Source organism: Hyaena hyaena, unplaced genomic scaffold, assembly GCF_003009895.1.
Source record: "Hyaena hyaena isolate Hyena2069 unplaced genomic scaffold, ASM300989v1 scaffold_223, whole genome shotgun sequence".
Lineage (NCBI taxonomy): Eukaryota > Metazoa > Chordata > Mammalia > Carnivora > Hyaenidae > Hyaena > Hyaena hyaena.
In genome coordinates, this window is record NW_024080856.1 from 316,226 (window position 1) to 341,884 (window position 25,659).

General features: G+C 38.4%; 1 protein-coding gene across 1 annotated transcript in view; it reads right to left on the bottom strand.

The window, feature by feature from the left end:
* Positions 1-1,444: 1,444 nt before the first annotated feature.
* Positions 1,445-25,659, bottom strand: part of GRM7 (glutamate metabotropic receptor 7) — an 898,068-nt gene continuing 873,853 nt past the window's right edge. The window contains exon 10 of the mRNA XM_039243211.1: positions 1,445-2,345. Coding sequence (XP_039099142.1) covers positions 2,296-2,345 — 50 coding nt within the window. The 3' untranslated portion in view covers positions 1,445-2,295. The remainder of the gene's footprint in view (positions 2,346-25,659) is intronic.

Below are 25,659 nucleotides of genomic sequence, written 5' to 3' on the forward strand. Positions count from 1 at the left end.
TCTGGAATGAGAAAGCACTGTGCATTTAATTTTATTTTTAAGACAAAACGTAACAGCCATGGTGGTGCTGATGCTAGCTAACACATGAGGCAAGTTAACCGAGTGCCAAGCAGTGTTCTAAGTCCTTTGTGTGGATTTTTTCTTAATCCTTCTAAGTCTATGAAATATGTAGTAGTATAAACTTGTTTTCTGCTGGAGGAAATGAAGGATTCAGAATGTTTCCATAACTTCCCCCAGGATAGATAACTGGAGGGAAGCCATCTCTCACCTTCCATTGTTTGGTTCTACAACTTGAAAATGTAGATAACCCAAAACTCCTATCTGCTGTGATTAGCTTTTTACCTCATTGGTCTATTGCTTGAAGGGTGTTTAAGGGCTAGGAAAAAGGTGGGAGGTATTTTAATTTTTTCCAGTGTGATTCTGAAATAAGATTTCTAGTCTTTGTGTACCCATCACATGGGCAAGAGGTTAGTGGAGTTTAGTGACCATAGAAAATTAGTCACAAGTAGATCCACAATGGGCCATTTACATCTATTTAAATGGATTTTGGACCCCTTTCCTGAGTGCTAAGAACCAGTGTCATCCTCTGTAAATTGACATTGTTTTGTGATCCTGATACCCAAGTTATTATGAGTTGATCCATGAGGTTATTTCCTACATTTGGCTTTGGGGAACCCCAAGTCTTAATTTGCTGTCAACATGGCCACCATATTTGTTTACAAGTACAGACAAATGGATTGTTATAAAAATCTTTACTTAGGTCCTTTGGTTAAGTTTCACAGAGGCATTCATCTTTTCACTCACTTGCCCCCAAAATGTTTATTGAAGCTAGTATTTCCTTATTTCCTCTTCCCTCTGACACTTTGGCTATTTTGGGTGAGTAACTTACTGAGTCAATGTCTGAAGGTTCTTAGTTCTCAACTTCACTTATAAAGAGACAAAATACATGGGCTTTGGGCTAGGTCCATTTTTTTATGAGAGCATTTAGCACCTCTGGATTCGTCTTTACATTTCAGATAGGACTTTACCTGTGAGTGAAGGCTCATTTCTTTCACAAGTTTCGTGGTTCACAGTGTTCCCTAACTTAAGCTTTTATGAAATAAGCTATATAACTAAAAGGGGATAAACAACTAAAAATATCTGTTTCAGGAAATAAAAAAGTTAACCAAAGAATTTTATTGGTACATTCTTGGACAATATCACAGAATTGAAAGAGAATGGAAAGGGGGAGCTTTTCAGCAAGGGTGTTTTTCCACTAAATTGGCACATAAGCAGCAAGATTAACGAAAGTACTTATTACAAACAGTAAAAAACATACATGCTTTTTTTTTAAAGTCCTTATCACACTGGTCAGTCATAGGGGGGCATGAACAAAACCTCAAGACATGAAAAATCCATATTCTTTTCTTCAAATAGCTTAATCATTATTAAAATTATTGCAAAATATCCATATACCTTAATTAAAATAACAAAAGAGAACACAAATACAAATATTGAACATAAATTATTAACATGTACTGTAAAATACATTACTGGCATGCATTCCAAAGATCAAGACCTCTATTCAGTTCAGCCAATACCTTCCTTTCATGTGACCTATCCTTATACCAAAGATAGGTGGGGCATACTTTCTCAGCACAGTTTTTGGTCTTTAAATATCTTTTTTTTTGTGTTAAAAAAATAACATGATTTGCAGTGGTACTATAATCATAATTATACAGTCATTACGTATGTGGTTTTCATTTCTTTCTTTTTTAGTCTGCCGAGATCTTTTTAAAATTTGAATTGTTTTAAAAATTTTCCAAATATTCTTGTCTGAGAGAATAGGGCTCTATGGAAACAAGGCATTCGAAAACAAACAGTGAACCAAGGTACAACATCAGATGGCAAAGTGCAAAAGTCCTCACAAACTGTACAGAAAATTTCAAAACCTTGCAGTCTGGAAATACATACGTAGAAAGACAGATCAGCCCCAAAACGTTCTCTGTGGCTCTCAGTGGTTCATCCTAAAGAGCCTGGATGGGACTTGAGTCTCAACACTCCCTATGGTAGGGAAGGTCCAAAATTGCAGCCGAGTTGGCAGTGCTGATGCCAGTGACTTATTAAGCCAAGATAAAGTAAGAATATTTCATAAAGCAGCTGTGTAGGACACTTGGATCCTCTAACGTTGGTCTCCTGGCCGGGGATGCTCCTCCAGTGATGGGCAGCAGGCAGGACCAAAAAAGTCCTATGCCAGGTTGGGTGACGAAATAACTGAAGGTCTTCCTCTTCCATGGTTCCACAGAATGAAACAGGTTAGATAACCAGGTTATTATAACTGACATACTTCTTTTTTGCAGCAGGGCCTGAAAAAAAAATATAAAAGGGTCAGTTGTAGCAACGACCTTATTTGCAAAGGTGGAAACAGAATTAGATCTGGAATGACCTGGGTGCAAAGTCAAGATAGAACAGTGCACCATTGAGGAACACACAAATCACTTTGGATTCCTATGACTTTTTGTAAGGTTTTGTCTGCTAAAATCTGCAGTATCCAGCAATTCTCAAACCGTCTGTGTTCTGAGATGTCTCCAATTTCCCTCTTTATGGTTTATGATAGTTAGTAAATTAATAGTGGATGCCATGCTTTCTAATTAACCAACCTTAAGCTTAAAGAGCATACTCATGTTGCAATATATTTTGTTGTGTGATCTTCTCCCAGACCTTCTCATAAAAAATGGTCTTTGCTTGGGAAAGGTCTGTCCTGGGTCACTGGGATTCATTTTGGTTGACTGCAGATTAGGTCAACTAGAGTACCTTGTTCAGTTAGGATTCACCACAATCAAATTACTGTTGACTGATTTTTACAGAGTTATCATCAGTAAGTTGTAAATGGTAATTTGTGGAATTCTTTTCATCAAAATTTGAGGCTAACTTAAATTTCAACATGCATGCCCTACATTTGTTTCCCTTAAGTGCAGAATAAATTACTTTGCTCTTTGGCACAGTAATTCTGGGACCCAACTCTACTCATACATTCATGCATTCATTCATTCATTCATTCAGGAAGTACCCATCAGTTGCCTACCATATGCTAGACATGGGGCTAGGCACTGAACAGCTGAGGCACAAATCAGACCCATTTCTGTTCTCAGGTTCTCAAGATCCCAAAGTATAACTCTGATTTATATTCTAGTTCTCAATACCAAGTAATATAATTGCTGTGGTGATATGTTCTTTATTCATTAAATCTCAGTAGTTTTACATTATCTTCTGTTGGACACAAAGTAACTGTCAGGGAGCATTTACTGATGGCTTATTTTACTTATGTTTTTTACTCTAAATCGTATTGTTCATTTAATACAAACAAGTAACAAGAATCTTCCAAAACTCTTAAGTAGGGATTCATATAGGCATTTAGAAGAATGGAGAAGCCACAATAACACACTGAGAGAGTTTGTATCTGAACTTTGAGTACATAATGCAGCCAGTATATTACTGATCCATACATGCATGTGTACACTACACAAAAAGACAGATTTTCTGGACTAAAACTTTATACTATGGTTCTGACAAATTCTGATCTGAAGACTTGGAATCTTTATGAAATCACATTGCATTTATTAACAGAAATTAGAGGAAAAATAGAATTATATGAAATAGAAGGTCTTCTGGAAAACCTGGTTATAAGACAGGTCATGATGCATCCTCCTAGATAAATGTATGGTGCCAGCAATGCCCCAGTCTTCTAAGAAGATTCCCACTGTTATTACAGCCTTTACTGTCTTCATTGTTATGCTCAGTTTGAGTATAAAGAGAAAAGCTTTCTGAAAATGCTTTCTTTGCTCTGAAGCCTATTTACAGAGTCATGGCTAGAAAACTTGGAGCAGATAGTTGCAAGAAATAATCACAACCTACCTCATCAAATGCCAATATACTAATTATCCTCAGGACAAAGTGGGAGAAATCAAAGAAACTCAGAGGCTTAAAAAAAATCTAAATATCTGAGACTGTCTCTATTGTGTAAATATTGTGTGACTGTTTTCCCTATAAGCATAACTGTCTAGTGAAGAAAGCAAAACACATTTCCAATTCCTCAAACAGGTTATTTTAAAATACCAGTTTCTCCAGAAGAGTGTTCAGCAAAAGAATAAATAAGTTAGAATATAACATCCTTACATTGTACAGCTGAGTACTGGTTTGCATTAAACTATCATTATGATGTGGTAAAAATTTTGAAATGACAGTAGTGGAAATTCACTGATGCTTGGCATGGATTATCTTGTGTTTGCAAGCCTTGAGATGAGTGCATTCATGATGGCCACCTTACATAGGAGAGGTGAGGCTCGGAGGGACCAGCATTCCAAACCAAGGCTGATGTTTGAATATAAAGTTTGCTCTCCATACCCATAGTTGGAAGGCTGTGCTTCATTTGGACTTACCTGCTCTAGGTTCTAATTCAGCTCTATCACTTACTTGAGGTGTGACCTAGATCAGTCCAATGACACTGAACTTCTCTGAGCCTTTGTAAAATAGGTAGGATAAATCTCACCCTGTGGTCTGTTAATGGCATCAATGTATGAAATATTCCAGTTTCTCATCTGGTAACATAATGCATGAAAGTATTTTTATTAATTTTTACTTTTTACATAATTTTTAAATGTTTATTTGTGTGTGTTTGTATACGTGTGTGTGTGTGTGAGAGAGAGAGAGAGAGAAAGAGAGAAAGAGGGAGGGAGAGAGGGACACAGCATGAGCAGGGGAGAGGCAGAGAGACAGGGAGACACAGAATCTGAAGCAGGCTCCAGGCTCTGAACTGTGAGCACAGAGCCCGATGTGGGGCTCAAACTCATGAACCATGAAATCATGACCTGAGCCAAAGTCTGCTGCTTAACTGATGGAGCCACCCAGGCACCCCCATGAAGATTTTTTAAAATTACAAGGTTTTATACAAATGATTAGCCTCAGTTCATGTGTTGTTTGTAGAATAGCTGGGGAACATTGCAGCAAAATGGTGATGTGCTTGTGCAGGCCCTAGAATGGCGATTTACGTGCTGCTCAGAGCAGTGTCCAATGTATTATAATGTTTATTTTTAAAATGTTCTAGCCTTATGAGTAAATAAGATAAGTGCCTGTGGTGTCCGATAATTCTATTTATTTGAATAGCAATGTAGTTTATGGCCTAGAAAAGATAATTGCTTAGCTCAAAATAGTTGTGCAGTGAAATAGTTTCTAAGGAAATAAACTTTTGTAATTTTAAAGTGGAATTTTTTTTTCTTGTAAAGTTACAAGTTTTAAGGAACATTAGGAGCATACAGCATGGTTCCTATCAAATTTTTTAAAGTTATCTACATCAGTAGTTTTCAAAGTAAGGCATCTCGAAGAGTTAATGTTTACAATAAGGCAGTGTTGTGGACACAAGCTTTTGCAATAAAGTTCTTTGCTACTTAAAAAAAAAATTAGACATTCCAACTAACTCTTGGTGTATTGTCAAAATCAAACTTGTTTGACATTAACTTCAGTGAATGTCAGTGTTTTTTTCCTTTAATTTCTCCCGATCCTGCTTGTCTCACACAGTATTTCATTTCTCAGGTGTGTTCCATAGAATACTTAAAACCCCAACTATAGGAAGTAAAGGAAAAAAGGGGACAAATGGACAAGAAAAAGAGTCTTGTGGATATTATAAGAAACATTGAATTATGGGAAACAAATAACTATAAAATTTTGAATGAATAAGATAAAATAGGGTTCTTTTCTCGATTCCATATTTTTTAAATAATAAGGAATTGTTTAGTTCATTAACAACATGCAATGTTTCTGTGAGCTCTTTTAAAAAATTTAAATGTGTGTGTAGATATGTATCCCTATCAGTGTGTATGAAGTGATTCACACAGCCACACAAATTGTAGACAATAATACATCACAGCCTTGACAATAACATATTAATGTATTAACATCTCTGCTTCAGGTGCCTCTCCACCAGCTGTAGGAAGTAAAACGCTGTCAGTCTCCCTTACTTCCCCATCCTCACTGCCAGGCTCCCCTCATTGCCTTCCACCAATGCTATTATTCTGATGTTCCTATGCCTCTGTCCCAATGAGGTTCATGCTGTTGCAGTACATGCAGCTGCCCATAAACTAGAGAGAGTTTTGCTCTGTGTTTTTTAAATTATACAAAAGTGATACCATTCCATGCATAACCATTTGCAACTTGTTTTTCATATAACATTGTAGTTTTAATATTAATTTATGTTGATTTGGTAATCATAGTTACTATATAGCTTCTTTTTTTTTTAAATGTTTATTTATTTTTGAGAGAGACAGAGACAGAGTGTGAGTGGGGCAGAGTCAGAGAGAGAGGAAGACAGAAAATCTGAAGCTGGCTCCAGGCTCTTAGCTGTCAGCACAGAGTCAGAAACCGGGCTCAAACCCAGGAAACAGGAGATCATGACCTGAGATGAAGTCAGCCACTTAACCAACTGAGCCACCCAGGTGCCCCATATAGCTTCTTTTTATAAATATAGCAAAGATTTCTGTAATTCTTTTTTTATTTGGTGGACTCGACTTACTTTATAATTGTTTTCAATAGCAAACAATGCTGGAGTAAATGGAGAAATGAAAACCAATACCATTTCTAAAGTTAAATTATAAAGCTATTAACTAGGAGATACTATTTGCAATATATTTAACTGACAAAGGACTGTTATACAAAAATGTTTAACTTCTACAAATTAGTAATAAAAGAATCTAAATTTTTAAAAATGAACTGAAGGTCTGTAAAGGTGATTTGTGGATAAAAATATACATCAAAAGGGCTCAACCTCATCAGTTAGAAAAATGCAAATTAAAATAATAATAAAATAGCATTTCATGCCCATCATTACGAAATAAAAAGTGTATTTGCACTGTATCATGTACTGGTGAGGGTGGAAGGAAGTGGGGATTCTTCAACTACACTGGTTGGAATGGAAATTGATAAAATTGCATGAGAGAACCATTTGAAAATACCTAAAAAAGACGATGGACTTAGCAACTTTATTTCTACATATACACCTGAGACACTTTTTTGTATGTTCACATGGAAGTTGTGTGGGACTTCCAGTGCTGTTAATATAATGATGTGATTCTCTAAGAGTGAATTCTCCTTTAGGGGCTGGGCATATAACACGAATGAACAAAGTGGGTCACTGTAAAATGTTAAGGAATAGCATGGACCCTGACCCATTAGAAAACAAGTGCCCTGGGGTGCCTGCGTTGCTCAGTAGGTTAAGCGTCGGACTTCAGCTCAGGTCATGATACCGACCGAAGTTTGTGAGTTTGAGCCCTGCGTCGGCCTCTGTGCTGACAGCTCAGAGCCTGGAGCCTGCTTCAAATTCTGTGTCTCCCCCTCTCTCTGCCCCTCCCATGCTCATGCTCTGTCTCTCAATAAAAAATAAATGTTAAAAAAAAAAGAAAGAAAACACGTGGCCCATATGAACAGCATAATCGTTTATAGGATGTTACATTAATTTAGTTAGATATTTCATTTTTTAAGTTATATATTGAGAGAGAGAAAGTGCACGAGTGTGTGAGTGGTAGGAGGGGCCAAGAGAGAGGGAGAGAGAAAATCCCAAGCAGGCTCCACACTGTCAGCATGGAACCCAACATGGGGTTAAATCCCAAGAACCATGAGATCATGAACTGAGCCTAAATCAGGAGTCAGATGCTCAACCAACTGAGCCACACAGGTGCCCCCAAATATTTCATTTCTAAGAGAGGAGATAGAGTTCTGTGTTGTTAGGTAAAAATTCATTTTTCATTCATTTGAAATTTCTTGTTGAAAGTCACTTTTCATTTGTTAAGCATATACTTTGTACTGGGTTCTCTTCCAGGCATTATAAATGCCTGTTTTTCCGTACAAGTTGCAAAATTATATTAAAACCATTAGCAAGCCAACAGAAAGAGGTCAGGGGCCAGAGTGAGTCTCTGGGCAGCCACTTGCAACTCTGTGATTTATTTTGCACTGCTTTCCAAATGTATTTGATTGCATAGTCCTCTCTCTGCTTTTTAGTGGATCCCTTGGTACTATACAAAAATGTACTTTGGGAAATATATTTGGTTATTTCTTAAATTTTGGCCTTGCCTACTACATTTGTCCTTTGTAAAGCTCACGAAACTGGAATACTGGTTTGTCTGATGGAACTTGGTTCAAACTGACTTTTCTATGAACCTATTCTAAGCCTTATCTGTGCCTCTCCTTTTCCCTGACTATTGATTACCTGCCAGTCTTAATTCGCAGTTGTTGTTTAGTTAAAAATACTTTAAATGGGAAATATTCTTCATATCATAGTTTACAGTTACTATAACAAAAGGAAATACTCTTAGTAAGTGGTTCTGTGGTCACTTGCCTGTTTCCTGCCTGTTCATTTCATCAGTAAATGGCCTTAGCCCACGACTTAATGGCAGGTGAGTTGATGTTATTTTTAGTTGTTAGTTTTCACTCAGGATTTCAAAGCTAGTAAACTTCATATATTTTATTAAAAATAATTTTCTAGTGATTTTTCCTAAATCTTTTTTTAATTGAGTATCATCTAAGAGTAGCAAATTACATCCCTTAAACAGATGGAAAACCCAAGAATGGAGAATACGATTATCAAAAAATGAAGTATTCACAGTTGTATAAGTTGAACTTTGATCTAAGAAATCTGAGACTTTTCTCTATACTTTCTGCCCCACTTCTAGCTGTGTTGCAACAACTTACCAGGAGAATTGTTGAAGTATTTGTCTTCATGTTAGCTAGACATCTCAACACAAAGAGCTTGGCAGAGGTGAAAATACAGTCAGCTAAACATGTCAGGATTCCAAATCACCAGTAATTCTAATTTGGTCACCAAAGATCCAAAATCAGAATTTCTGTCCATGTATCCAACCATCCATCTAACAAAGTATCATTTAGCACCTATTAATACCAGTAACTTTAATACATACTAATCATGAGTAAACAGGCTTGGAAGTTTACAAGTTGTTTGGTTCACTTCTCATTCATTGTATATTTGGATTATTTGACAGCATTTAGAGAGTGCTGCCATGTATCATCAGCAAGGCCTTGGCATTTCCTTTTTTACCCTATGTAGCATGATCAGGATAAGGCAGGTGATCTTAAGTCACACTCACATTGAGAGGAGTCCCCAAAGTAAATTGGAATTTTCAGCAAAATTGAATAATGGAGACCATTCAATGGATGATGAGGCGCTGAAGCTGCTGGGACCGTCTACCATATTTGCAGACAATAAATAGTAATCCAGTTCAATAAAACAGAGAAGCAGTGTCCTAGAAATGCTTGAGAAAAAAAAAAAATGTGCCAAGTGCTTTCCCCATTTTCACCAGGGACAAAGAAATGAGTCAGATATAGTTCATTTTGCTAACAAATAGCTTTTATAGTTAGAAAAATGATTACAGTGCCTGTGGTAAGTGCTTAAAGATACTTGACAAGGGTTAATTAACTATGTCTTGGATGAGGGTGTATCATACTAAGTCTGAGAAGGCTTCCTAGTGAAATGGTCATTTGATCTGGATGATGAATGTCGAAACATAGGTAATATAAAAGTATATATACTGGGACGCCTGGGTGGCTCAGTCGGCTAAGCGTCTGACTTCGGCTCAGGTCATGATCACACGGTTCGTGGGTTCGAGCCCCGCATCGAGCTCTGTGTTGACAGCTAGCTCAGAGCCTGGGGTCTGCTTCTGATTCTGTGCCTCCCTCTCTCTCTACTCTCCCCTGCTAGTGCTGCCTGCCTCTCTCTCTCTCTCTCAGAAATAAATAAAATACTTTAAAAAAAGTATATATACTGTGTTCCCATCAAGGTGCATGGGGAAGGGAATCAGAAAGTACTGGAACTGAAGGATGAAAGGGAACTGTTAGTGCTTTTAAAGCAGAATCTTCAACTTGAGTTTCCTCCCTACAATGTTAACTACCTTTCTTCTAACCTGGTTATATCCTGCTCCTTGCTCTTCTTCCCAAAGTGACTTGATTCAGAGAGCCTTTCCTGACCTCCTCCAGACAAGTTAAGTGCCCCTGCTCTACTCTCTCATGGCCTCTATATTTTTCTTTTACCATATTTCACACAGCCAGGGTGCATTACTTATTGCTCATGTGTGTCTCAGACATTAGCAGTAGAGATATAAGAATGGAAGAGACCCTGGATTTTCCTAGTGCTTAGTAAGTGCATAATACAAAGTCAGTGCTCAATACTTAGCAAATAAAAAACTATAGAGGAGATTTTGCTCTCTGAAGTCATTGTCAGCTCTTGGAGGGTCTTAAGGGAAAACGAGAGTCCCTGCCCTCTCTTCCCCCAGCAAATACATGGGAACTTAATGAGCTTACCCAACCTTTTTTCCCCTTCAGTATCCAACTTGATGCTATTGTATACAAAACTAACAATTGCTGTAACTCCTCAGATTTCATTTGTAGGTTTTAAATCACAGCATTCTTTTTTTCCCCTGTTTAGCATCCACAGAGGCCTAAACCAGCCTAGATAAAATTGAGAAATCAATTTTCAATTCTGCCATGAAAATAGTCAATGAACTTTCTACTGTTCCTTTAAAAAATCTTATTTGTTTTTTAAGATGTAAAGCATCAAGAAGAGGTTTACATGGTTCTTAGAAGATGTATTTGAAGCAAATAGACTGAGTCTCTGTTTGGAAACATCTTTAAACCTGGCCAAGTTCAAATCTGTCTGGATAGTTTGATTGAGGCTGTATATGTTTTGCCTTGGGGGGATAAAGATACACTAAATTACTGCATCAAAGATTTCTGCTTTTTCTTGTTATGCACTCTGCCTGGGCATTGAAAAGCTTTTGTGTTGGGGCACCTTGGTGGCTCAGTTGGTTAAGCACCCGATTTTGGCTCAGGTCATGATCTCATGGTTCGTCGGTTCGAGCCCTGCATCAAGCTCTGTGCTGAATGCTAGCTCAGAGACTGGAGCCTGCTCCAGATTCTGTATCTCCCTCTCTCTCTCTGACCCTCCCCTGCTCACGCTGTCTGTCTGTCTGTCAGTCTGCCTCTCTCTCTCTCTCTTAGAAATAAAATATTAAAAAAATTTTTTAAAAGAAAAGCTTTTGTGTATTTTGCAATTTCAATATATTATGGATGCGAGCATTCTGGAACATATTATGGGTGCATTGCAATGGCCATCCAAGACTGACGCTGTGCATGAAAGTCTGTCTTAAGGATAATGTTTCAAATAAGGCAATAGTTACAAAATGGTAGCAGAATAGTACTTAGTGTTCCTGGATGAAAAGCTCTTGATAAAATCCAAGCCTTGCTATTTGGGAATAGGAGAATCACAGTCCATTCATTCATTTTTTTTTTCCACTGTTAACTAAGAACTTAATAGTAGCCTGGTTAAAAACCAGTGACACAATAAACTATTTGTTAAAAAAAAAAAAAAAAAAAGAATCACATTGAAAAAAAAAAAAACCAGTGACACAAAGATAGGGGAAAATAGTCTCTATCTTTGAACAATTCCTGGTTCGGTGAAATTCAACATGTATTTATTGACCACCTACTTTATGCCAAACATTATTATAGGCAGGGAAATGTGGCCATGTTAGAGTTCGGTACAGCCCTGATTGTATGGAGCTTCTATCTTATGCCATAAATACTGAATTAGTGAATACTGAACCATTGCTCCTAGGGAAAAATGCAAGGTTATGTTCCTATGAGCCTCTGGTCACAACATTTTATCAACCAGTCAAGTTAGAACCTTAATTTATGTTTTTTTTTTGTTTGAAGATATCTTATTTAATATATACTATTGAATGGTTATCATTGAACTCATGACTAACAAAATTATAACTCATGGCTGAGCAAAGTTTAAATAATATGCGCCCTGAACTTAAGAACACTAGATAGCAATTCAGCACTATGTTTGGAGGCCATTTTAAACAGCAAAATCACAGAAACACAAAAATATGAAACTTAGGTATTAAGCAGACTGCAGAAGGCACCCTTAGAGCTGCAACAAGGCAGAACATCACCTTGTTCGGCCTCAGCTGAGAATGTGTGCATTGAATGCTCGAAAATCTCCCTACTCAGCATGTCTGCAAATGACTGCAAAAGTACAACAAGTAATGGTTTTGGAGTTACAAATCAGTTTTAGGAAGTAGGGGAGTTTGTAAATGGAGAACCTGTGAATAATGAAGATCAACTCTATGTTGATGTCAGGCAATTCCAAACACTATGAAAGAGGTTGACTACAGGGCTAGACATTGATTAGGTTGAGGTTGCTGTCCTAAGAAAGGTGAGAGTTAAGGTTAAGACAGGCTGACATTTGAGCAGCGATTTGAAGGAGATGAGAGAGAAACTATGAACCTTGTTGGACCATAAAGTGAATAGCAGGGCAAAGCCTTAAGGTTGACATTTGAAAGGCCAGGATGGCTGGAATTAAAGAGAGTGAGCAGAAATGGTGGTATGCATGAAGAATTCCAACATGGCAGAAGGTGCCAGCATAAACTTGGGCATAGAGAAAAGGTGAAAAATATTGCTTGAGAAACTCAGGGAAGGTTTCAAAGTGGAAGGAATATGGAAGTGTATCTTGAGCAGTAAATTGTGGACAATTTCTGAGCAGGGGACACAGAACCGGGGGCACATGTATTTAAGAACATTCCATGTGGAGGATGTGATGTTGGCAAAAGCCTGTTCTGTGAAAAGACTGAGGCTTTGGAAAGAATGGCAAAAAAGTGTGGAGAGTTGAAAGAGGGCAGGGTTCATGCAGAGAAGAAAGGATGCTGGTAAAGAAGGTTATGGAGATTAATCTCAGATTGGAAAGGATATTTTATGTTACATATAGGGTTCTGGATATGAGGATGAACTATGAGAAGTTCACCAATATTTGAATGATGGAGAGAATGTCCCAAAAATAACCTGAAGGGTGGATTGAGAAGAGGTGGGCAGTAGTTACAAGCTAAGAGATCAGCTAGGAATTGATGGCATGATTAGAACTGTGTTTGTGGTAAGTGAAATTCCAAGACATTACTACAGTGGGGTTCTAAATGAGGAAGCATCTCACTGTACCAGCAATGCCCTTCCTAACATCTTGTTTTCTTGGGCATCAGAACATAAGAAAGAAAGAGCCTTGGGGGCCATGGTCATGGGTAGCATTCTTGAGGCCAGAGCTATATTGTGTGTTTGTTTGATTGACTGATTTTTAATTTATGAGGGTTATATGTGACAATGACAGTCAAGTGCTATTAAATTCAGTTAGGTTTACTTTTAATGTGACTATAGATCTCAGAGAACTCAGAGGGCTCAAGGAGAGGAAACCAGAGAAGACTGCTGGTCAAGGCAAAGAAAAGAGAAGGAAACCCTAACTTCCTTTCTTTTCTTAGATTCCAACTCATCTAATCCTGGTAGGACAAAGACAGAGCCTGAGAACCAAAACTCTGTCCAGAAGTAAAGATGTAGTATCCTATGGGTTGTATATTTTGGGATATTGGCTTTGTAGGATAGAAGGATTGGAATCTGCTACAGATAACAGAAGTCAGCCGTAACTTCATTTTAAAGCAAATGTCTACTAAGTGTTAAATATTGGTTACTGGGGATATGAAGGTAAAAAAATCATTTCCCTATCCTCAAGGAGGGTCTCAGTCTAATAGACCAGACTCTCTTGTGGCTAAACTGAGCATTGCATGTAAAGCTTGAGTATGTAACAGTCAACTCACATACACTGGTTTCTACGATGTATGAAACTGACCAACTCATACTCAGACAGGAACCTATTGTTGGTTTCAACATCAGAACTTTGTGATGATGAAAATTCCTTGTTTCTTGTTATCAATTTTGCATATTCATTTGTTCATCTATTTAACAATAGTAAGTTTTTATGAGCGAACACTTAACATTAAAAAAACAGTGAATTTCAGGGTGCTTTATTTTTTATTTCTTAAGATAAATAACAAACTTAAAATAGTAAATCCTATGAATGAGTATTAGAAAAATAATAATGTATTTGGACGAAAAGTATGTATTAAGAATGTTGAAAGAAAGGAACCTGGATGGCTCAGTTAGTTGAGCATCTGATGCTTGATTTGGGTTCAGGTCATGATCTCATGGTTTTTAGGATTGAGCCCCATATTGGGCTCTGTACTGCCACCCACCCCCAAAATGAAGAAATAAACATTAACAAAAAAAAAATAGAAGGAAACCATCTTAATATAATAAAGGTTATATATGAAAAATCCCACAGCTAATATCCTATTCTGTGATGAAACTCTGAAAAATTTTCCTCTGAAATTTAGAAGATAAGGATGCCCTCTTTTGCTACTTCTACTAAACACTGTTTTGGAAGTTCTGGCCAGAGCAGTTAGGCAGGAAAAATATGTGCATGGGGTCTCCTGGGTGGCTCAGTCAGTTAAGCAACCAGTTTATGGTTTCAGCTCAGGTCATGATCTCATTGCTCATGAAATTGAGCCCTGCTTCAGGCTACATGTTGATAGTTGAGAAGTCTGCTTGGGATTCTCACCCTTTGCCTCTCTCTCTGCTCCTCCCCTGTTCATGCTCTCCCTATTTCTGTCTGTCTCTCTTTCAAAATAAGTAAATAAACTTAAGAAAAGAGTGTTAAAAATGAGTAAGGTACATGCATAAAGATATTCATGAGGCGGTACAATGTTATTTGTAATTTTGAAGAATCTAAATCTCTAGTACCAGACAGGGGTTAAATTAATTCTAAAGCATTCTTTAATGGAACATTTAAATATATCAAAGGTAATGGTTATTAGGATGATGGAGCAACTTGGGAAATGTTTATGCCATAGCATTAATAATGTTTAGTACAAAGAATAGGTTACAAAATTGTAAGTACTCTATAATTAAAACTGTGTACTGGAAAGTCTGAAAGAAATTGATCAAATTATTAAGAGCTAAAAGAAAGCTGGTGGACTTTTCAAATATGCCAATATCGTAATGGACAAAAAGAAGGTGTGGGACTCTTTGAAATTAGAAGAGTCTAGGGAGACAAAACCACTAAATGCAGTTTCTGATCCTTGACTGACCATGGATTAAGAGGAAACAACCCCCCCACCCACCCATATTAGCTGTATTGAGGAAGGTGGGAACATGTGAATTTTGACTTTATAGTAAGTAGTAACATTGCATCAATATTAAAGTTGCTGGGCATGAAATGGTATTAGGATTTTGTAGGGCAGAGTCCTCACACTATTTGTTGAGGGAAGAGGCAAGAGATTTTGTATTCAGATAAAGCATGGATGGAAGAGACCCCCTACCCACACTATGCTTGAGTATGGATAGTGGCTTCTACTGGAGGGGTAGAGGAGTACACTGGAAACTGGCTATGGCTGAGGGCTAGTACTGCAAACTTGGTTCTACATCTTTGGGCTCCCATAACCAATCCAACCAACACAGCCTGTGCTCAACCATAGCAGGCGCCTGATGGTTCCATATTTTTCCACCTTAGTGTTTTCCCTAAAAGTGTTTTTCTTCTCTACGCTTGTCTCACATGTCGCCAATCTGTTACTTTGAGTAGGGTGTATTGGTAATGGTCCTTCAATGCATAGATGAGGTTCATGGAGTTCAAGATGATTTAACAATCCTGAGGGATATCTATTAAATTCCTAATTTTAAATTGATGGTTTACAGTCTATGCCTAAACATATTCTCTTTGCCATGCTAATGCTTAGTAGACCTGTCTACATTGCCTGTTTCTCTTTGTATTCAAGGTCAGAATACTTGTGATGTAACTTGAGATATACTTACAGGAGACTAGAATTCCCATCTCTAGGATTCAGCAAGGTCTTGTGGAAAAGAGCACTTAGCTGAATTAAAGGTACTGTGTTTGGAGAGACTGGATGGAGGAAGCAGAAAAGTGTCTTTTATCCAAAAAGATAAAGAGACTGAAAATGAGAGACCAGAGACTTGGTGTTAAATGATATTAGAAAACTACAGTGACCTTGGTTAGACAGGATAATGATATGATGGTAATGTTGGAGCATGTCTGCATTTTGTGATGAGCTAAAATATTTTGAGTAAAGAATTGTGACATCTTTAGTTAACTTAAAATGGTTCAAGGCAAAAATATATAGATACAGATGAAGCAAATAGGGAAAAATGTTAGTTGCCCAGCCTTGATGGTAGATGATGCCACTATTTCTACTTTTCTAAATGTTTGAGAAGTTTTATGATAAAAAGCTTGAGACCCCTCATTTCCAAAGCAAAATTTATGCTTCACAACTTTGCTTGGACCTAGCCCTACCTTTGTTTCATAACATTTGCCACCAGAAAGCAGTATCCTCAAGGCAGTTTCGTATCTCCAAGAAGAGATTAAAGCAAATTGAAATAATTTCTGTAGCCTGGTGTAGAACCCCAATGATCCTAATACAAGAGTGATGATCAAAATAATCATCAGAGTAAAAGACAGAGCAGTGGAAAAGATGGATAGACAGACATACAAGGACACCCAGCACTCAGCTGTGTGACCTTGAGCAAGTTACTTTATACCTCTGTGCCTCTGTTTCTTCATCTTAAAATGGGTATAGCAATAGTTTCAATTGTTTGTGAGGAGTAAGAGTGTTAATTCACATAAAACACTTAGAATGGGCTTTAGTATAGCTTTATTCAATATATTTTAGCTGTGATCAGTCTTTTTCCTCGATGCACTTGGAGAATCTGTCACACACACACACACACATAACACTGACTTACTCACTGTGTATGCATTGCCTTTCCCTTGGAAGAAAGGGATCTTTCTACAACAGAATGTCAGGCTGTCTACAAAATGAAACTAAATTAGTTGTTTGGTTTTTGGATACTCTTAGGATGCCAACAACCTGCCTTGAGGAGGTTTAAGGAGTTGTCACAGCACCTAGTGCATTTAATCCATTCATTGAAAAAGGAATCTGTCAAGTCACTGCCAACATATTTCCACTTCCAAGCAGCTACACTGCCATCATTAGCCATGGCGTCATCTCTGCAAAAACGTGACACGGACCTCCTGTACTTTGAGAGACTGTGTTAGTCACTTGGAGCCAAAGGGGGAGGCAAGAGTTTGACAGGTTCTATTATGGTAAAAATGACAGCTTTTTACTGTATGGACAGACGTGTACACATAATCAATGGCTGTTACTACTCTTTCATACAATTTATGTCATCTTTGTGCAACATTGGAACTGGTACTCATTGATTCTAGGAACCTTTCCTGTAGTACTTGAAAGGTTATGTTACTTGTAAAATCAGTTACTAGAGATTGTAAATGCGTGTTTACTTATGTACTGCTTTTATCTATTTTCATTTAGTAATTGACTATCTACTGTTGAGCACCATACAGATGTCAATTAGATGAGCTGAAGAGAGTTATCCTCTCTTTATCTACTCCTCAACTTTGCAGTTAAGAATTGAGCTGTGTCTGCACTGATAAAGCAAATTGAAGACTGGGGCAACTATCAAGCTAATTTTCTGAAACAGACTGAGATTGTAGTGATCTGTGTGTGTCTCTGATGTCTGAGTATATATACACATTGGGTATATATAACCCAGGTTGGTGAGCAAACACTTAGCAGTGACTATTCAAAGTTCCATGTTTTCCAAGGAGTATTTCTGTAGCCCATGCCCAAAGCTACCTGTTACAGCCCAAAGGGTAGTTTGACTTAGACAACTTGATTGCAAACTGTATAGGGTGAATCCTTAATCTCAGCAAACATTGTTGACATAATGGGACATTAAAAAAAAATTCTCTTGATAGTTCTTCTTTCCCTGAAGTTAAGAAACAGGGATCCTGGATGAGGCATCAAAGAGTACAGACACTTGTGGTCTGAATGTAGTAGTATGTGTTGGACACTTAAAATATTCTAGGAATTCTGCTGAGCATTTGGTACTTATAAACCCTTTTCATACTTCCAGCAAGGCTTGCAAGGCAGATACCAATATCATGTCTACTTTACCAAAGGACATCTGAGGCTTAGAAAGATTAATAACCACATCCAGTATCCTATCAGATACCCCTAACTTTTTTGAATTATGGGTGGTAACGCAAGAAAGGAGTGAGAGAGATGGGGCTAATATCAGGGGCCACAGATACTTCTTATTGCACATTTTTCAGATGTCTCCTGTGTACCAGACAGAGTTAGGTAGTGAGTTCCAATAAGTCAGGACAGCATCTCTGTTGCTCACTTCATTTTATCTTTAGCACCTCGATTGCTTCCCCAGAATTCCATCCCCTAACCCCCATGAATCCCCTGCTTGTTGTAAGAGGCAGGCATCCTGCGAAGTGCTTAGGAAATCTCAGTGGCTGAACTGGTGGCATGGGTGCTTACATTCCAGGAGGCTGAGAACCACTCCTATCGACAGAGATATGCCCTGACTACAAAACCTGGCCAGTGATAATTCCATTGTTCAGAATCACCTTCCTTCTCCTCAGAGGACGTAGTGCAGGGCAATTCTTTGAGAAATGCAATGTTTGTTGAGACTTGGAGACTAATCTGAAATGGGCAATGTGATCTCAGTCCATTCTTTAAATTTAGAGTAAAGGCTGTGGCTGGAAGCAAAAAAAAAAAAAAAAAAAAAAAAGGAATAAAAAGGGGGGGAAAGAGAAGAAGGAAAAAGAAGGAAGAAGAAGGAGAAGTTGTTATTAACAAACGTGCAGTGCAGCCTTTGCCTTCCCCAAAAGAAGAGAAAGGAGGTGTCATCTAAGTTAGTGATGTGAGAGAAGATGTGAATTTATGGTTAAGGAGAGGCTTCTTGTGTCAGACTTCAGGGACTTAAATCCCAGCTTTGCTTTATAAGCTGAGGTCTTGTGTGAGATACCTCTAAGCCTCAGTTTCCTTGCCTTTAAATTATTGGTAACATCAGGATGGTGATACTTGGGATGTTGGGAGGATCACACGTGGTGACCCAGTGGAGGACACCTATAAAGATACTGATATTGGGGCGCCTGGGTGGCTTAGTTGGTTAAGCGTCCGACTTTCGCTTAGGTCATGATCTCGTGGTTGGTGGGTTCAAGCCCCGCGTCGGGCTCTGTGCTGACTGCCAGCTCAGAGCCTGGAGCCTGTTTCGGTCTGTGATTCCCTCTCTCTCTGACCCTCCCCTGCTCACGCTGTCTGTCTCTCTCTCTCTCCTAGAAATAAAAAAAAATAAAAAAAATAAAAGATACTGATATCATCGCCCTCCCTCCCCTCCCCCCACCATCCCCTCCATCTCTTTTACTGCTTGACCATCTTAATTACCATAATTGAGAACAAGTCATCTATACAGGACCATGAATTTCAGAATGGTCATATCTAAACCCAACTGGTGACCCCTGTTGGATAGAGTGAACTCCTCTCATAGGATGTGATTGAAACACAAAATTGACAAGAGACTTGGAACTGTCAGTTTTGCTATTATGTACTTGAGAGTATTAAACTCTGAACACAGTCTTCAAGTGCAATCCTTTAGGCCCTCAAGGAGGAGCCTTCCAGACTATGTATAGTGTGTAAGGAGATTATGTTTTTGCAAAGAAAACATAGGTGTGTAGAAAAAAGGTAGATTTTTATATCACTTCAAAAAATTAGAGTTTCTAGATAGCAGAGTTTGGCTAAAGAAATGCTTTAATTTTTGGCTAAAGAAATCTTTAAATATTTTAAATTTACTTTATTTAAGAAAATTCTTAATATCAGGGCTGTCTTGTAAATCTTGGTTATTATGTTGTTACAGAGAATAACACTTTTTTTCTCATAAGTACTTCCGAACAGTTACTATTTTCTCAGGTAGTTACAGTCCCCACAGATGTCACCTCAAACTGCCATAGTGCTCACACCATTCAATTTACCACAACTACCTGTCTCATTGTGGAAGAGGGTAAAATAGTCAATAAATTCTTACCCAGCCCCTAACATGAGCCATCGTCCATTCCAGGTTTTAGGGTTGTGATGAGTGCACAAACACGCAAGTCATCACCCTGGCACTCAAAGAACATCCAACCTGGTAGAAAACCTAATGTAATGTACACGCCAAGGTTGCCAACTTGAACAAAATTGTCACCAAAGACCCTGCTGCTCCAAAGTCAGTCACTTGGCATCTTTCAGTTTTATACGACCTTCTATCCATGGAGTTGTTTTCTGCAACAGGTGTCGATGCCATCCTCCCAAGTAGAAAGTCCAGATTGTTGGCTTGGTCAGTGGTCCTTACTTAGGTATCCACCCTAGGTCTTCTGTGTGGGTGGACATGTGGTGTTGTTCATTTCCATTTCAAATCCTACTTCTGGTATGATATTGGTGAGCTGCCTCAACTTCCAACTCCCTGGTGTCTAAGTTAATTAATTTCTCTCTTTGTTGGCTTCCTTTTCATTAATGCCATCTTCACAGATCTGAGCTCTTCTGGAAGTTTGGTATAAATCTTCTCTAGGCTTTTAAGGGTCACCTTGTTCCAAGGCCTTCTCATTGGGTACCTTCCACCCCCTTATGCTGATCAGTTAGTTATGAAGGTTCTTTTGTCTATTGTTATGAAAAAAATGTACAGAGGAAGGAAGTAGAGGATGAGCAGGTCTCAGGAGCTGTTAGATACTGCAAAGTGAGGGAATAATTTGAAGTGGCTGATGAAAGAGAATTTACTTAATAATTGTAATGGTTGACATTTAGAGAGTGCTTCCGATGCCCGGAAATGGCACCAAGCATTATAGACAGATCGTTTCACCAGTGATCTGAGGTGCTTTCATTCTCATTTTGCAGATGGGAAAAGAGAGGCACAGAGAGGTTAAGTATAACTTCAAAGACCTCTGAGCTAACAGAGCCAGGTCATCTGACCTGAGAGCTCATATGGGACCTGCCATGAGCCTCTTCTTTAAATAGGAAACTTTGCTCTTGCTTATCTACTTCATACTGGTAAATGGAAATAGTGCAAATCAGAAGAGAGTGGAAAAAATGAATGAGCAGGGTGTGATAACATGTAGTTCCATTCTGCAGGCATGCTCTAATACACTCTGATGCCACACTGAGGACTGATAAAATGTGGCAGTGGATTTTTTTTAACTGGAGAGCAGAGTTTCATCCATAGTAAGCATCTTGGGTAGAATTAGCTGTCATGAACATTTTCTCTTTCCTCCCTGCCTCTGAAAAAGCTCATACCTGGGAATTGAATGTTATTTCTGTCCAGCCCTGAAGCCCTCCCCCACAATCTCCCTCCCCTCTGCACCCTCCTGTCTCTGATGGGCCATTGTACCTGGGGAGCTACAGGCTGCCAACAGATTTCCAGAAACAAAGATGTATCGGTTTTCATTCAGATAGAAACTTGATTTATTTTGGGCCCTTGTACTTGAATCCAGCTTTCCATTTAACTTGCTTTAATTTCTGGTTTTGGACATCCATTGCTTCTCTAAAGACCAAAACAGGTGATAGACTGAAACATACATAATAAGAAAATCCTATGGCTGAATGCCTGACTCTTTTTGGTCTCTGAGGGAGAAAAAATGTACCAGTAGTTCCCAGACCTTCTATAACTACTTGTATAATTTTCCAGGCAACATGATTTCACCTTTCCAAACTGCAGTCAGTAAGAGGCCTGTGCTTTACCTCTGTCTACTGGCAAAGGAATTAGTTTGAGTTTGATTTTTTTAAGATGAAATTTTAGAGTATTTTCTATCCATTTTCTGGATGGTTTCAAAATAAAAACTCGAATTGACTCATCTATAATTCATCCATTTTTATATGAGGGAGAAGACATCAGATCACTCAATCACCATTCTGGAGAGGAATGGAAGAGAATGATCCAATTTTAGGAAATGAAGAGAATTCCAGGAATATGTCCAGCATTCTAGCCTTCCACACTTGCAAGTCTTCCTACAGTTAGTGACAATGGTCAGAAAAGTTAATCCAAGGCCATTTCAGAACTCCCATCTGGGCAAAAAAATGATGAAATAATGTTCAGCATGCTTCACTAAGTAAACAGAGTAGAGTGATATATATTTGAAAATAAGAATTTCCACTGTAAAGAATGAAACAAAGAGAGGTTATCAGGTAATCCCAAGTCAACCAGAAAATTCAATAAACCTCAAACACCTGATTTCCCTTGCTCACTACTTAATCAGTGTTACTGGACTCAGTTTGAGTGAATCCACTTACTTTTCAACCAGCTGTTTTGATATCCTGTAAATACAGCCCAAATACCAATTTCTGTAAGACAGCCAACCATAAAAATAAAATCAATCAGCAACATCATTCAATCCACAGGATTAGGATGTCCAAATGAACTATGTTATGCATTCAAGTTGGACCAGAGCCATTAATTTCATTCCATTTCTGTGTTCTCTGTGGTATTCTGTGAGCAAACTCAGGCAATCACTGCTCTGTCCATGCCATATATTCCCTTTTCCATAAAAGCCTACAAATGTTTTCTACTTCTTAATACATGCCCTAGGCTTTGAGATGTTGATTTGTAAAGTACTAAGTATTGGTATCACTTTTGCTGGAGATGGAATTGGATAATGATCAATTTACAGATCCTAATCTATATTCTGAAGACTATTTTTTTCTCTGTAGGCCAAAGAAATGAAAATGAGGGCAATAAATGCATCCCTGACCTAGGGGAGAGCTACTGAGTTCCTGTAATTTCCTTGCAGGAGGAGGTAGAAATGAGCAAAGGAGGACAGAAGACACTCTCACAATGTAGTGAGAGATGAAGAAGGAAAAAGAGAAACAAACAATTTTTTTAAAAAGAAGAAATCTAAATTTGTGATCTTTAAATTATATTTTACTTATCTGTGTATAAATAGTAGGAATGGAGTAGGAGTGAAACTCTGGAGCCAGACATGGGAGTCTGAATCCTTGTTCTATCACTTGCTGTGTGACCTTGGGTAGGTTGATTAACCTCTCTGCTTCAGTTTACTTAACTCTTTAATTAGAATAACAGTAGAACCTACTCACGGAATGTTTCTGAGGATTATGTCAGTAAAGTACTTAGTAAACATTGAATACAGACTTGTTATTATGTCATCAGGTCTGCTGAGTATTCCTTTGTTCCCTTCTGTCTTTTCTATTGCTTTCTCTTTGTCAGAGAAACAGTTGGAGACATGGTAAAGAAGTACAGTATTTTAATTATAAGAGATGAGCCACCTATTTAATAAGAATTGTGTGATGCATTCCATTACAAACTTATTTTGGCATTACAGGAAGCAGAATCAAGGTCTGCTTACTAAGGGACTGGACCTTTAATTTCTGGGCTGTTCTTATATTGCCAACCTTTGGCATGTATTGTTTTTGATTTTGTAAATTATGCTGCAGTGTGGAATTGGTTGTTGTGCCTTCAGCAGCTGAAGAGGGCCTCTTAAATAGCCTTCTTACAGAAACACGGGCTCTTGTTAGAGCTACTTGGGTTTTACTTAGATTCAACAGGAAACATTTGAATGTGGGTTTGATATGCTGTTGGGTTTGATACTCTGTGAATATAAACTTCTCTCCACTATCTCAATGTCCCCCACCTCCCAATGAAGATTTGTACTATTGTCCAGAATCCCAGAACCCAGAGGTGGAGCTTCCAGAAGTTAGCAGAAAGATCATCGCACCCTGGCAGTTCCTTTTTCCTCTTCTGAAGAGTCCAGAGACAGGAGCCCAGAGTCTTCATGTCATTCTCTGTCTTGGGCTTCTCTTTCTCTTCCTGATGTGGTCCAGAAAAACTGGACCAAGGGTGCTGGGAGCCATATTGGCCTTGCTGGATGACAGTCACAGAAAGGAAATGGTAGTGTTTGCACAGCTCCTGCCATGAGAAACAAAAACTGGTATCTCCTTCTGCTACTACTGGCTCATGTTGGAAGTGAGGCTGCTGGTATTGACCAGGCCTCACAATATTCCAGATCAGACCGATATTCCCCACACAGATTGCTCATAAGGAAAGGCATGTCCCTGCCTTTTCCAAAGAGATTTCAGATGAAAATATTGTGGATGATTGATAAAAAGCTCTTCCTAAGGGCCTTGCAGATCCAAGACTTACATAATAAAGGGGGCTTGAGTCTAGCCCTGAGTCAAAGAGGCTAATTTAGAGTTAAGGGCAGATATCTACCCCCACCCAATTGTTTCTGCTTGGAGCACTAGATGCCCCCCACCTCAAGGCATTTGTTATCAAGTATTTGGAGTGACTTATTCTGGCCTTGAGTATGCTGATTGCTCCCTGTGGAGGAACTTCTTCTTTTGTGATTATGGGAGCAGAGGTGTCTTCTGAAAGACCTGTTTGACCCCTGCTCACAGAGAAGTAACCTCCCCCTTTTATGCTAAAACCATTGTCTGATATGCTAAAGATACCTTCTTCCTCATAGGGGAAGCATCTAAATCACCTATCTCACTATTGATAAAGGTTATGCAAAGTCTTCTACAAATCTATGTTCTGGGAAATTCTTACATATCAAAGAAGTTTGTTATCAGAAATCATTGTCTAAGGCAAATGCCACTTCTGTGCCATCCTCCAAACACTTATAAAATAAAGTTGAGCCCCAGTCAGAGTGGAGATGCCTGCCTGGTGACCAGAAAGACTCTCGGGCCTCTCTCACCTCTCCCTCGCTGACACCGTGCATCCTTCAGAGACCCCTGGACCTCAGCCAGAGCCAGTCTCCGACACAAGGGCTCCTCTCAGGGAGGACAAGAAGGCAGTTCTACCATAGGTCTTAGAGAAAATACCTCAATGCCTGTGTGTCTCTCACCTCTAGTTTTGGCAAAAGAAATACTCCGTGTGCTTTTGCATCAGTTCTAACATATGGGTTGGTGATAAAGACCCAGATAAGAGTAAATAATGGTTTTTTCCTGCTGTTTTGGTAAACTGTATAAACACATTTCCCTTAGGGACCTTGCAGGGAGCCCAGATGATCATCATGATGCCTCCATCTCTCTCACTAGTCATCACCTCATTTTAATTCTGACATAAAGAAAATATTCTCCTAGCTATTAAAGATTTTATGGTCTGGCAGTGATCTTTCATTATTCTTACTTAAACATGGTCAGCTAGGTTATTATCCCTACAGAGCAAATACTATTTTCTTATGACAGTCCCTCAAGTTGAATAGCACACAATACCGTCTCTGAGGCAAGTAGTACTGACATGGAATAGGTGGTTGATCAGGTTCTGAGAGCCTTAAGATGCCTCCTTGGAAATGGATATTGATCATATCTGATGTGCTGTAATCACTCAGCGATAGAGCTGCTTAACTACTTTAGTAAATTATATAATAGCTCTCCTTGGGACTCTTATACCTAAGGAACTATTTACTGCCACAGAGAACATTTGGGTCATAAGTAACACAGCTGAAGCACTTTATTTATATTCAGAATTGCTTAGACACTTAGAAAAATTTTCAAAGGAAGGGTATGCCATATTTTGCTAATTCTTTTAGGTAGAAATTTATCGTAATGCACTGTTCCTTTCAGTTGGCAAGGAACTTTTTTTCAAGCGACAATCTTCTTATAAAAATGTTTAGATTTGCTAACTATTTTTTTCAAAAGCATTGTATGACTCAGAAAAATACAGGATCGAAACTGCAGGATAGACAACAGAAGAAACAAAAAGCACTGGCAGTGCTTAAAGTACAGTCAGTAAATAGAGGGATAATATGAGTTACAGTCAAGGATAAAGATATGCCTCGGGCAGCTGTCAGGATTTAAGTACTGAATGTACATGTTCTATGATACAGTTCTTAGGAAGTTCAGAATACTGTCATTGGGGAGAGGGAATATTTGACAT